The sequence below is a fragment of the Eublepharis macularius genome, chromosome 3 (genome assembly GCF_028583425.1).
Source record: "Eublepharis macularius isolate TG4126 chromosome 3, MPM_Emac_v1.0, whole genome shotgun sequence".
NCBI classification, from domain to species: Eukaryota; Metazoa; Chordata; class Lepidosauria; order Squamata; family Eublepharidae; genus Eublepharis; species Eublepharis macularius.
The window spans coordinates 183,925,663-183,939,880 of NC_072792.1; the positions used below are offsets into that span (position 1 = coordinate 183,925,663).

General features: G+C 48.5%; 1 protein-coding gene across 1 annotated transcript; it reads right to left on the reverse strand.

The window, feature by feature from the left end:
• Positions 1–6,379: 6,379 nt before the first annotated feature.
• Positions 6,380–9,777, reverse strand: LOC129326351 (galectin-1-like). The gene is made up of 4 exons (XM_054974506.1): positions 9,769–9,777; positions 9,129–9,211; positions 8,467–8,573; positions 6,380–6,525 (listed from the first exon to the last, which is right to left on the reverse strand). The coding sequence occupies exons 1-4, from the start codon at positions 9,775–9,777 to the stop codon at positions 6,380–6,382; spliced, it is 345 nt and encodes a 114-aa protein (XP_054830481.1).
• Positions 9,778–14,218: the final 4,441 nt, after the last annotated feature.

The window sequence follows — 14,218 nt, forward strand, 5'->3', positions numbered from 1 at the left end:
TGACAGACAGAAAAACAGCCATTCCTCCTACAAAGCCCCATTTTTTTAAAAAGCAAAAAACATTTGGAGTGCCCATGGCTACAGAACACCCCCTTCCCCCTCCCTCCCCTCTCTTCTCCCAAATGGCTACAGAACACCCCCTTCCCCCTCCCTCCCCTCTCTTCTCCCAAATGGCTACAGAACACCCCCTTCCCCCTCTCTCCCCTCCCTTCTCCCAAATAGCTACAGAACACCCCCTTCCCCCTCCCTCCCCTCTCTTCTTCCCCCTCCCTCCCCTCCCTTCTCCCAAATGGCTTCAGAACACCCCCTTCCCCCTCCCTCCCCTCTCTTCTCCGTTGCCAGGGGAATTGATTCCTGGCGCCTGAGTGTCTGCAATCCCGAACAGAAACCGATCAATCTGATCAAGCCCCGAACAAGCAAACCTCCGACTGCTGGATTGGTTGCCGTGGACAGCACCGATTAGCCGGGTCCCGATGGCGCGAACGCCATTATCGTGTTTTTTTTTTCCAAATCGTAATGCTGATCGTGCCCATCTCTAGTTGGGAAGTTCCATTTGGAAAATAAGCCTGACTCCATATAAGGCAAACTCTACCCCACTCCAGCAGGAATCATTTCAGTAGTGGAGATCAAATATCCACCTTATGGAGTGGCTTGCCCGAAGAGGTCAGGAAAGCTCCCACTCCTTTGATTTTCTGCAAACTGTGCAAAACGGAATGATTTATTTGCTCATGAGTTACTCCCACCCTCACATAACTTTAGCTTCCATTCCAAATAGCATCAGGGGCTTTCTGATGTTTCAGTTCCCCTCACCGCTGCTTCCCAACTCCCATCATCACGCTGAAGCTGGTGGGCCACTTTTAGAGTCCAGGCTTTAGTTTTGGACGAGCAACAAAGCCCGTTGTGTTTAACAATACAACGGGCTCTAGCAGGGTCTTGTGAGGGCATGCACCACCACAGCAGCATTCCTGTGCTCCTCTAACGATTTCAGCCTCTAACTGGTGGAAATTGCACCAGCCCTGGTCTGCCTCAAATGGGTAAAAATTGGGCCAGGGTGGTGTGCAGGAGCCACTTCAGGGCCTGTTGTGCTGCCCTAGCAGGTTTCCTGCACTCAGCACCAGCCCGATTCAGCCTCAAGTGGGCAGAAATCAGGCTAGTGCAGAGTGCAGAAGCATTCCAGGGGCCATCGCACTACCCCAGCAGTGCTCCTAAGCTCTGCAGTGGCCTGATTCAGCCTCACACAAGTGGAAATTGGGCTGGTGCAGCTAGGGGTGCCAGATCCCTCAAGTCTCCCAGCGGGAGACTGGGACGCTGGATCCTATCCCCATCACCACTCCTGCTGTTGTGCTCCCAGTGTGTGTGATGATGTCACTTCTGGGAGTGATGTCATCACGCAGGGTCAAAGGTGCCCACATGACAACGTCACACGTGCCAGGGAGGGCAGAGAGAGCGTGCAGCTTTCTCTCTCTCTCACCACCACGCTGCTGCCGTGCCCCTTGTCCCTGCTGGCATGGGCAGCACAGGGGCAGTGGCAGCTGCGGCGAGAGAGCGAGCTGCAGTGGCCACGGCCTGCTCTCTTGCTGCGGCCGCCCCTGTGCAGCCGGCGCCGGCAGAGACAAGGGGCGTGGCTGTGGCGCCACCGCCACCACTGCAGCCCTTGTCGCTGCTGGCGCTGGCTGCACAGGAGTGGCCATGGTGAGAGAGCGGGCCGCGACAGCCACAGTGGCAGCAGTGAGAGCAGTGTGCTCTTGCAACCGCTGCCTGCTTTCTCTCTGCCACCGCCACCACCTGCTCTCGTGGCACGGGAGTGCACCCCACACCCAGGGGTGCACCGTGCCACTCCGGGAGGGGGCATTCCAGGGAGCACACCCCCTGCTGGCCAGGTAAGTGGGCATGGGGGGAGGGGGGATTGGGGGATCCCCCGGCCCAAGCGGGGGGATGGCAACCCTAGGTTCAGCACACAGGAGCACTCTAGGGCCCATCGAGCTGCCCTACCAACGTTCCTGATCATCAGGGCTGAGAAAGGTTGCACAGGCAGGTCAGGCATTCCTGCCTCCACCACACACCAAACGGGGCTGGAAAGAACTGCCAGACAGGCCGACTATTCCCGCCACCACCATGGTCTGATAGGGGCTGGGGAGGGGTGTGCTGGCGGGCCTGGCTTTCCCGCTGCTGCTGTAGCCTGATTAGGGCTGGAGAGGGGTGCACTGGTTGACTGGGTATTCCCATCGCTGCTATGGCCTGATTGGGGCTGGTTGGCATCCTAGAATTATCTGACTTTCTCACTTCTAATGTAGAGTTCAAGTTGGAAGGGATGCAAAACATTTTATCTGCAAAGTGCCGAACAAAATGGTCACAGCAGGCCTCCAAGCAGCCCACCTCCTCCAGCAGGCTAGATTTCAAAAGGCCTCTGAGCATTCGGAACAGCTCCTCTCACCTACCTTGTGTGTGGTGGTGGTGAAGTGTGGTTTCTTTGCCACCATCATCACCACAGAGTAAGCTTCAAAATGAGCTTTTGCTCAAGTCTTCTCAGATTTGTTCTGAGTCTTCCTCTGCTGTCACTCTTGCCATCTCTCTTATCTTTTCATTGCTCACAGCCCATCAGTAAACCAAGGGGCTGTCTTGGCTCAGACCCAAGAGAGATGGGAGCCATCATGTCAAGCTCCCAGTCCCCTAGAAGAACCAGACTAGGGAGCTTCATCACCACCTGCGAGACCACCTCCGTCAGCTCAGGCAGGGTGATTGATGGGCACTGGGGTGGGCAGTACACTAAGAGAATCCCAGTCTGGCCTCTCAGTCCCAACATAATGCATGGACCCTCAAAGCCAGAAGTGTCCTGGATGGGTCACCATGCTAGGAGGACACGATCCTTATATGGAATACAGTGACACCACCTGCCTGCCAAACCTACACTGATGTGTCACTGAGAGCTGAATTAGACAAGACAAAATACAGAAGTCTATGCATGTGTTTATCATCATGTTTGTTCCTACCTGCCCATGTCTAGTCTGTCCATGGTGAGGATGTGCCCTGTAGCTCTACTCTGTGTGTCAGGTTCTAACAGGTGACCCTCCAGATACTTCACTGCATCAGACAAGCCTGTAGGAGTTAAAGCTCTTTATTACTGGATCAGTTTCATTACCCTAACAAGGCATTGACAGGAATAGTGATAAATGGCAAAGCATCAATTCTTATACTTTTCATTGGTGCTCATGTTCAGTATTTCCTTGGGTTCCTCTTCTCCGTCTCCATCCCCATCCTTCTCGGGGACTGGCTCCCCTTTTCTGAGGCTCAGCTTGAACAATTGACCCTTTTGGTGATCCCTTAATTCCATTCCCTTTCTGGCCGAAGCCATTTATGGGATCCATCCTTGGACCGTCATCACCAGCCAATGTCTGTAGTCAGTTGTCGAAGGCTTTCACGGCCGGAGAACGATGGTTGTTGTGGGTTTTCCGGGCTGTATTGCCGTGGTCTTGGCATTGTAGTTTCTGACGTTTCGCCAGCAGCTGTGGCTGGCATCTTCAGAGGTGTAGCACCAAAAGACAGAGATCTCTCAGTGTCACAGTGTGGAAAAGATGTGGCAGGTCATTTATATCTACTCAGGAGGTGTGGGACTGAGCTGAGTCATCCTGTAAGAGTTTCCCAGGGTGTGGGAACCAAGGAAAAACAACCAAGGAAAAACAGTCTCCTGCAGGAAAAGTGTTTTTGCCATATATCAAAGGAATTACTGATCAGATGGGAAAGCTTATGAAAAAGCATAACCTCCAAGCGGTATTCAGACCCACCCGAAAAATACAACAGATGCTACGATCAGCAAAAGACAGTAGAGACCCCCTCACCTCTGCAGGAGTATACCGTATACCCTGCAGCTGTGGACAAGTTTACATCGGGACCACAAAGCGTAGCATCCAGACAAGAATAAAAGAACATGAAAGACACTGCAGACTTGGACAACCTGAAAAATCAGCAGTGGCTGAACATAGCCTAACTCAAACAGGGCACAGTATCTTATTCCAGGACACCAAAATACTGGACAACACTTCCAACTACTTTGTCAGACTGCACAGGGAAGCCATTGAAATTCACAAGCATAAGGAAAACTTCAACAGGAAAGAAGAAACCTTAAGAATGAACAGAGCATGGTTTCCAGTTCTGAACAACACCAGGCTAACAAAACACTCCACACCCGACAATAGCCCTGCAGAGAAGATTAGCACATCAAGCACCAATCCATATGCAAAAGAACCTCCTCAGGATACAGTGAAGCCTCCCGCCATTAGCATTCCACACCCTGGGAAACTCTTACAGGATGACTCAGCTCAACCCCACCCCTCCTGAGTAGATACAAATGACCTGCCACATCTTTTCCACACTGTGACACTGAGAGATCTCTATCTTTTGGTGTTACACCTCTGAAGATGCCAGCCACAGCTGCTGGCGAAACGTCAGGAACTACAATGCCAAGACCATGGCAATACAGCCCGGAAAACCCACAACAACCATCTGTAGTCAGTTCCTCTCTTAGGTATCACCCCGGCCCGAATTGGTGCCGCTGCACCGAGCCCATGCTTTTCTGTGGGGTCTTTGAGTGGTTCCTTAGTGTTCCCAGGAGTGCCGCTGCACTTAGCCCACGCTCCTCCACGGGGTCTTTGAGTGGTTCCTTAGTGTTCCCAGAAGCTCTGGTGTCCTCTCCTTCTGCTGCCATAGCACAAGTAGTAGGAACTCTCAGATACTCAGGGTCCGAGGGGATCAGTGATTCCTGTCAAAATGTCAGGTTCTGATGGGTGACCCTCCGGACACGTCACTGCATCAGACCAGGCAGTATGAGTAAAAGGTCTTTATTACTGGGTCACAGTTTCATGACTCTAACAAGGCATTGACAGGAATGCTGATACATGGCAAAGCATCAGTTCTTATACTTCCTCTCTCTCCCCTCTTCCTTTTCCCAAGCTGGGGACCGTTAGTTTTGGTGCAGAGCTTTCAGGCGGGAAGAGCAGTGTCAGACCTGTTTGTGAGAAGAGTTCTTCAAGGCCAGCTCTTCTCAGACACAGCAGAAAGGCATAACATAAATGATACGGCATCAGCAGAGAGCACTGACTAGTTGAGCTTTACACTACGTTCCTCTCCCCCCAATACAAGCAATGCAGTTGAACCATAGCCCCCCATTCAGGTAGCCATTTCAGCCTACAACAAGTCATGGCAGACATCTACTGAGCATGTCTGACAGTCTTACTCGGGATTGGTTGTGAACTAGAAAGTTTAAAGGTTATTGGTGGAGTTTAGGTTACCAGGTTGATGGGGAAAGTTAGAAAAAGAGAAGGAGATTGATGGATGTTAGAGGATTCCTGGGATTACAGCTTGAGACAGAAAAGCTTAGAAGTGCCAGTTAAGGGTAGATTGATGTGGGTAGGGGTTTTTGATCCAGATTGGATGCCGGCAGAGAAAATAAACTGAATGACATTGGATTCTTTGGTACTAATTGCATACCCAAAGAAAGACATGGGAAGGGGATATAAAAGGATCTTCCATGAAGATTGGTATACTTACATGTCAGGATTCGATAGCCAATAGATTCTTGCATGTAGTGAGGACTACAAAGGGAACCAAATGATTAAGACATAACTGTGGTTGTTGTGGATTTTCCGGGCTGTATAGCCGTGGTCTTGGCATTGTAGTTCCTGACGTTTCGCCAGCAGCTGTGGTTGGCATCTTCAGAGGTGTAGCACCAAAAGACAGAGATCTCTCAGTGTCACAGTGTGGAAAAGATGTTGGCAGGTCATTTATATCTACTCAGGAGGGTTGGGGTTGGGCTGAGTCATCCTGTAAGAGTTTCCCAGGGTGTGGAATGCTAATGGCGGGAGGCTTCACTGTATCCTGAGGAGGTTCTTTTGCATATGGATTGGGGCTTGATATGCTAATCTTCTCTGCAGGGCTATTGTCAGGTATAGAGTGTTTTGTTAGCCTGGTGTTTTTCAGGACTGGAAACCATGCTCTATTTAAAGGACTATAGCTGGACTGAGTTTCCATCAAACCTAGCAGTTTATTTGTGTACTGCACCGACTGTAGATATTTGTGTGTTGAGGAATTCTGTGCATGAATGAATTTGTAACATTGCTTAAAGAAGTAAGAGGCACTTGCACTTTGTAAATCAAGTATTTATTAATAAGAGAGGCTTTGCACGTTGAGTGTTGTTGTTTCCTGCAGGGAACTTTCCCTTCTTTGCTTCAACCCGTTTAAATGTTAACAGCATGCCCAAGGATTATAGAAAGAAGAACCAGGTCTAGAAAGAGGACAAGTTCACAAAGATGTCAAGAAGCAAATAGGGGTTTATTTGCTGACTCATCTGTAGCCCAAACAGAGGCGCAGGGTGGCACAACTGAACTCATTCAATGTCGATAGAATGGACCTCGAAGTCATCATCCACTTTGATGTAGTCGATGTGGTTCAGCTTTAGCGGGCTTTTGAAATCAAACACCTTGCCGTCAGGGTATTCACTTTCACTTCGTCGGCTTTTATGGTGAAAGTGATCTGAGGAGGAGAGATCAAGGCATTAGCTGATTGCAGTTTTCTTGGGGAAAAGAGATACATACCCTCCAGATGGGGAGGACTCGGCCTCACTGGCAGTGCAGTTTATGGAAGGCAGTGACCAGGCCACACACAGTCCTACCTTGGGAGCATCCATATGCCTGGGGTCTTTATGGAGAGGGGTCTCATATCCCCTAAGTGGGAAGCTATGGTGGCGTATCTTTCCCAGGACTCTGTGGGAGAAGGCCATATTCTACCAGCATTTTACAACCAGAGCCTAACCTGGGTGACCTAGGCTAGCCTGACCTTGTCAAATCTTGGAAACTAAGCAGGGTTGGCCCAGGTTAGTACTTGGATGGGAGATCATCAAGGAAGTCCAGGGCTGCTATGAAGAGGCAGGCAATGGCAAACCACCTCCATTAGTCTCTTGCCTTGAAAACCCCAGCAGGGGTCGCCATGAGTCAGCTGTGACTTGATGACCCTTTCCACCTCTACCAAGAGCTGGCAATGTGATTTCTGAGGGAATGAGGGACATGGTTCACATCACAGGTTTTCACATTTTCTGCCTCAGTTCCCCAGCCTGACTTTCATTCCATCAGGGCCAAGCTAGAAGTGACGAATTTACACTCGAATGGCAAGTGAACAGACTCACGTGTATTCCTCCCTGTTCACTTGCGCTCCACGTGATTGAGTAGAGCACAAGTGGAGTGCAAGTGAACAGGTAGGAATACACGTGAGTCTGTTCACTTGCCATTCGAGTGTAATTCGTCACTTCTAGCTTGGCCCTCTGTCACACGTCAGCTGTGGGGAACTCAATCCCCAAACGCAAGAAATTCTGATTCAGAGTGGGGCATTTGTGCAAGGAGTAAAGTGCCTTTTACCCGGCCCTCCCCCCACTTTTCCAGACCCCAAACAGCCACCATGGGGGGGGCATTTCTTGCCCTTGCCTACATGCCCCTTCCTCCCATGTGCCGTGGTCCCAATCCAGATCAGGCCCACACATGATTGGGAATGGTTACAAGCAGGGCAACTGCTGACTGAAAGAGAGCTGCAGGAGAAGAGGGCCACACCAAAGACAGAACGAAGGAATAAAACAAAACAAAGGTGCAGCGGGAAAAGAATTTCCCCCCCATTATACTGCTCCTTTCATCTATGCTTCCCCCCACTCCTGTGAGAGATAGATAACAGTTCAAAGCTCTCATGTAAGCCTTGAGGGACCTGACCAGTGCATTTCCCCCCCTGAAATGCTGTGGGAATTGCTTGAGAGTATTATACAGGTTAGTTTTATATGCATTTTTACATAAGAACATAAGAGTAGCCATCTTGGATCAGGCCAATGGCCCAGCCATTCGTTGGACTTTGTGTCACACAGTGGCCAAAAACCAGGTGTCCTCAGGAGGTCTGCCAGTGGGGAAGGAACGCTAGAAGCCCTCCCACTGATTGCCCCCCCCCAAACACCAAGAATACAGAGCATCACTGCCCTAGACAGAGAGTTCCATCTGTACCTTGTGGCTAAGAGCCACTGATGGACCTCTGCTCCATATGTTTACCCAGTCCCCTCTTGCTTGAAGCTGCCACCACCTCCTGAGGCAGTGAATTCCATGTGTTAATCATCCTTTGGGTGAAGAAGTACGTCCTTGTATCTATTTTAAACTTAGTTTAGAAGTGCTGTGTGCCAATTCACCCCGAGAAGATGGCTGCTCTGAAGGTGGACTCTATGACATTATACCCTACAAACCTCTCCCTCCTCCAAATCTCCAGCAGTTTCCCAATCTATGGCATGTAACTCTAGCACTCACTGAATGTGCCATGCCCAAGGACACCCCCCCCCCCCATTTTTGGAGCCAGCCATCACGGCTTTTCCCTCAAGTCCTTTCCATTTTCCACTCACCCTGGTGACTTCTCCTTGCTTGAAGGGGAAGTGATAATCCCGCATCTCCTCACCCCACCCTCCATCCTTCCTGGAGTTATACACAATCAACCCTTCAGTAAAGCGAGGGTTAAAGTGAATCAAGGAGGTCAAGTAATCTTTGCCCAGGTTGATGGCAAATCTAAGAGGAAAGGATACAAAGACAGCACGTTTAGGCTTCTGGGTTAATATAACAATTCAAGCTAATGCTCTGTTTTTTTGTCTATTGGTAGTCTGTGCCCCCTTCACTTCAGAAGTGTAGTTGCACAAGGCAACAATAAGCATTTAGTGTTCAGACACAGCCTTAGAGGTGGGTGGGAATGTGGTTGGTATTGTAAGTAAGCCAGCCTGCTGGGCTCCTGTCTTCTGGAATAGTCAGGAGGAAGAGACCACAGATGAGCTTGGAGTTAAAGCACTGGGAAACCTGGTGGAAAGATGGCAATCTTACTGGGGGCTAAAGCAGGGGCAGAGGAAGGAAGGAAGGGAAGGAAGGGAAGGGAAGGAAGTGTGGTTTCTGCCTTAGATGACTGGAAGAAGTCCCTGGCCATGCCCCATAGACCATTTTTGGTTCCAGTGCATTTCAGATGTTTTACGCGACTAATATGGGAAACTTCCTAATATGGAAGACAGAACCCAGCCCATTTCTAAAACCTGCCCAGGACACAGATATGCCCAGTTTTCACCCACCAATACAAACCTCTTAGCTCCTGGTGCCACCCTTCCCTGCACAGTGATCGAATCATCCACATGGAGCTTCTTCAAGTTGCTGATAATCAGTTCCTGAAGGAGAGGGAAAGCAGGAGCATTATTGGTAGGTGGGTGCTCTCTAGCCTGTGGACAACTTGCCTACACCCATTTCTCTAGGAGAAAGGTTAAAGATTTCTGGCCCCAGAAACACCATCAACCAAAGAGGGACCTTCTCCATCCAACTATGCAAGCAGATGTCATCCTGCAAAATGTGACATCAGATATAAAAGCCTTTTAGTGCTCAGGGTGCTGCAAGGCCATTGTCCCCCCCCCCAAGACATCTGCTAATGAACTGTTGTAGATAAGTCATGCTAGTCCTTTAGCGAGGAGCATAGAGGACAAGCTGTGCCCCACCCCAGATAGAGGAAGAGGGCCAGCTCCTCAGCAATCCCCTCATGTGAGACAACCAGCAATCTTCTGGAGTAATTCAAGACTTCCATTTTGTCTCAGAAATGAAATTCTGGTAGTATAGCTATTGAGATGCACTACATGAAAACACACAACACTGGAGGCAGAAGTACTGTTACTAGCTTTGTCCAGTACTTCTGCAAGGATCTGTCTAGGAAGTTTCACTACAGCAGCAGACTTACTTTGGCCATAGCAGATGAAGGCTGCAATTCTTCTGAAAACCTTTACCTAGAAGGAAGCACCACTGAATCAAATAAGAGCCAAGCTACAAGTGACGCCTGACACAGGTTGGACACTTGTCAGCTTCCCTCAAGTTTTGATGGGAAATGTAGGCATCCTGGTTTTACAGCTTGGCTCTCCATTACAGCTGCAAGACCAGGATGCCTACATTCCCCATCAAAACTTGAGGGAAACTGACAAGTATCCAACCTGTGTCAGGCGTCACTTGTAGCCTGGCTCTAAGGCTTCCGTCTGAGGAAATATGCTTTGAATTCCATTCACTCTCTAAGTACTGCTTCAGAGTTGCCCATCTACCATTCACCCACCGACAAGCATTTCAGCTCTAATAACCCATTCCAGTTAACCACTCAAGAAAGGTTACAGTGCACTATTGACATCTAACAGTTCAAATACACTAAGTTATCAGTCAAGGACTATCCCTACAGGCCATCACCTAGACTTTCGCTCTACAGACAACTTACGTTTGCCATTGCTAAATCTGTAGAACTTTTCCTTAGGACTGCTAAGGCTTGACAAGGCAGCTTCCAGCAGATACCCTGCAATGATGCTTGATTGGGCTGTCTGAACTTCAAATTGAGGCCTGGAGCCCGCCCTTTCTCTTCCCCAACCAATCAGACATGAGGTTGTGAAATCTTTTTTTTTTCAAAATTTTTTATTGGATTAGATTATAATATTATTCAAAACATACATTACCCCCTTATAGATCTTTTTCTAACCCCCTCCCTTTCCTCCCCCCTTTTTGTTGACTTCCAACAGTTTTCCAACCCTAAGTCTATCTTATTATTTAATTACGTAATATCTCATATATCCTATTATACACACATTTAATACTCTTTTCTCTAAGCTTATTTAATCTCTACTAAAAATACTCTATAATATAAATTTCCCTTTGGATGCCTCAATTAAACCACATATCCTACATAAAATAATACTGGCATAATAATATATATTAGCAATCAAGATATTAAAAGATATAACATTGTATTCATTTTACTTTCCAATCACCTATGTTCTTTGCTTTCCACCATCATCCTAACTCTAATATTAGCTTAGACTCTAATACTCTATTACTCATCCATCTTTTACTATTTATGTTCTAGGCTTCTTTTAAATCTATAAGGTAATTGTTATATTCAAATATCTCTTACATACACTTTACTTAAACTATATATTGTAAATAATATCTAACTATCTTAATCTTATATATCCATAGTGAAACATCCATTATAGGGATGTGCGTTTCGGCATTCAGAATGCCGAAAGAATGCCGAAATAAAAGTGTTTCGGCTTCTTTCGGGGAATGCCGAAACGTTTCGGGGAATGCCGAAACGTTTCGGGTAGCCGAAAAAAAAAAGCCGAAACGTTTCGGGATTCTTTCGGCTTTCTTTCGGCTTTTCAATGGGAAAATGCCTCCGTCTTCCCGGACGTCTGGGGGAGGCATTTTCCCACCGAATAAGCCCAAAATTGGTGGGGACCTTCCTCTAACCCTTCTCTAACAACCACCCAAGTTTCAGACAGATTGGACTTTGGGGGGCCATGTTATGGCCCCCCAAAGCAGGTCCCCCCATCCTCCCATAAGAAAGCGAAGGAGCAGCATATTGTTAGCATGCTGCTGCTAATCTTTCTTCATTATTTCCTATGGGGAAAAAATGAAGAGGCAGGCTTCCTTTGCCAGGGGTGGCATTTTGCATGCAAAATGCCCCCTCACCCTCAGGAGCCCTTCTCCCACCCCTCCTCCCACCCCCCACCAAGGCTCAGCCTGCTCCCACTTGGGGGGGCCATTTCATGGCCTCCCCAAGTAGGTGCTCTAATCTCTACCACTGACAGCTGGGGGAGGCTTGTGTTGCCAGGGGTGGCATTTTGCATGCAAAATGCCCCCAAGCCCTCAGGGGCCCTTCTCCCACCCTTCCCCCCACCCCCCACCCAGGCTCAGACTGCTCCCACTTGGGGGGGCCATTTCATGGCCTCCCCAAGTAGGTGCTCTTTTCTCTACCACTGACAGCTGGGGAAGGCTTGTCTTGCCAGGGGTGGCATTTTGCATACAAAATGCCCCCCAGCCCTCTGGGGCCCTTCTCTCACCCTTCCTCCCACCCCCCACCAAGGCTCAGACTGCTCCTACTTGGGGGGGGCATTTCATGGCCTCCCCAAGTAGGTCCTCTCAGCCCCTAAAGTCCACCCCTTACAGCCCCACACAAACCCAATTCCCCCCCAGCTGCCACACACAGACCCAAATCCCCACATTAGCCCCTCACAGACCCAAATCCACCCCCACCTGCCCCACACCCATAACCACAGGAACAGGCTGGCAAAGGCCAGCCCTCTCCCTTTGTTCCCTATGCTGGGAACTTCTAAACTCTCTTTCCCTGGGCAATTCTGCACAGCCCAGGGGTGCCACAATGGTGGGCACACTTCTGAGTGCCAGCTGGTCCCTGTGAAAGAGCACCTGAACCACAGACACCCTCCCTCAAATTCCCCCACCACCTACAGAGATGGCTGGCCAGCCAGCCCCATTGTTCCCTATGATGGGAACCAACTGCACAACAAAGAATAAAACAAGAACAACACAAAATAAAGTTTTTAAAAAATTATTTTCTCCCTTCCAAAGTACAAGTAGGCAAAGCATTATGACACATTACACCAGCAGTCCCCCACACAGAAAAATTAAAACAAAACTCACTTAACATCAGAGAATCACAAAGCATGATTCCTGTCAAAAACACTTTATTTCTTGAACAGCTTTAGGTTACACAGCAGGGGGGAACACCAAAGGGCATGGCAGCACTATCTTACACAAAAATAACACAACTCACTTAACATCAGAGAATCACAAAAACACAATTCCTGGCAAAAACACTTTATTTCTTGAACAGCTTTAGGTTACACAGCAGGGGGGAACACCAAAGGGCATGGCAGCACTATCTTACACAAAAATAACACAACTCACTTAACATCAGAGAATCACAAAAACACAATTCCTGGCAAAAACACTTTATTTCTTGAACAGCTTTAGGTTACACAGTAGGAGGGCACAACAGGGCATGATAGCAATGTACTACAAAAAATGATACAACCCACTTCACTGTTTTTGACAGCAATTGTGTTTGTGTGATTCTCTGATGTGAAGTGAGTTGTGTTATTTTTGTGTAGTACACTGCTTTCCTGCTCTGTGGTGCCTTCCTACTGCAGTTACAGAAATAAAGTGCTGTAACCTAAAGGTTACAGAACCTTTAGGTTCTGTAACCTAAAGCAGTTACAGAAATAAAGTGCTTTTGACAGCAATTTTTTGGGGTGATTCTTTAATGTGAAGTGAGTTGTGTTATTTTTGTGTAAGATACTGCTTCCATGCCCTTTGGTGTCCCCCCCCTGCTGTGTAGCCTAAAGCTGTTCAAGAAATAAAGTGTTTTTGACAGGAATTGTGCTTTTGTGATTCTCTGATGTTAAGTGAGTTGTGTTATTTTTGAGTAAGATAGTGCTGCCATGCCCTTTGGTGTTCCCCCCTGCTGTGTAACCTAAAGCTGTTCAAGAAATAAAGTGTTTTTGACAGGAATCGTGTTTTGTGATTCTCTGATGTTAAGTGAGTTGTGTTATTTTTGTGTAAGATAGTGCTGCCATGCCCTTTGGTGTTCCCCCCTGCTGTGTAACCTAAAGCTGTTCAAGAAATAAAGTGTTTTTGACAGGAATCGTGATTTGTGATTCTCTGATGTTAAGTGAGTTTTGTTTTAATTTTTCTGTGTGGGGGACTGCTGGTGTAATGTGTCATAATGCTTTGCCTACTTGTACTTTGGAAGGGAGAAAATAATTTTTTTAAAACTTTATTTTGTGTTGTTCTTGTTTTATTCTTTGTTGTGCAGTTGGTTCCCATCATAGGGAACAATGGGGCTGGCTGGCCAGCCATCTCTGTAGGTGGTGGGGGAATTTGAGGGAGGGTGTCTGTGGTTCAGGTGCTCTTTCACAGGGACTAGCTGGCACTCAGAAGTGTGCCCACCATTGTGGCACCCCTGGGCTGTGCAGAATTGCCCAGGGAAAGAGAGTTTAGAAGTTCCCAGCATAGGGAACAAAGGGAGAGGGCTGGCCTTTGCCAGCCTGTTCCTGTGGTTATGGGTGTGGGGCAGGTGGGGGTGGATTTGGGTCTGTGAGGGGCTAATGTGGGGATTTGGGTCTGTGTGTGGCAGCTGGGGGGGAATTGGGTTTGTGTGGGGCTGTAAGGGGTGGACTTTAGGGGCTGAGAGGACCTACTTGGGGAGGCCATGAAATGCCCCCCCCAAGTGGGAGCAGTCTGAGCCTTGGTGGGGGGTGGGAGGAAGGGTGGGAGAAGGGCCCCAGAGGGCTGGGGGGCATTTTGTATGCAAAATGCCACCCCTGGCAAGACAAGCCTCTCCCAGCTGTCAGTGG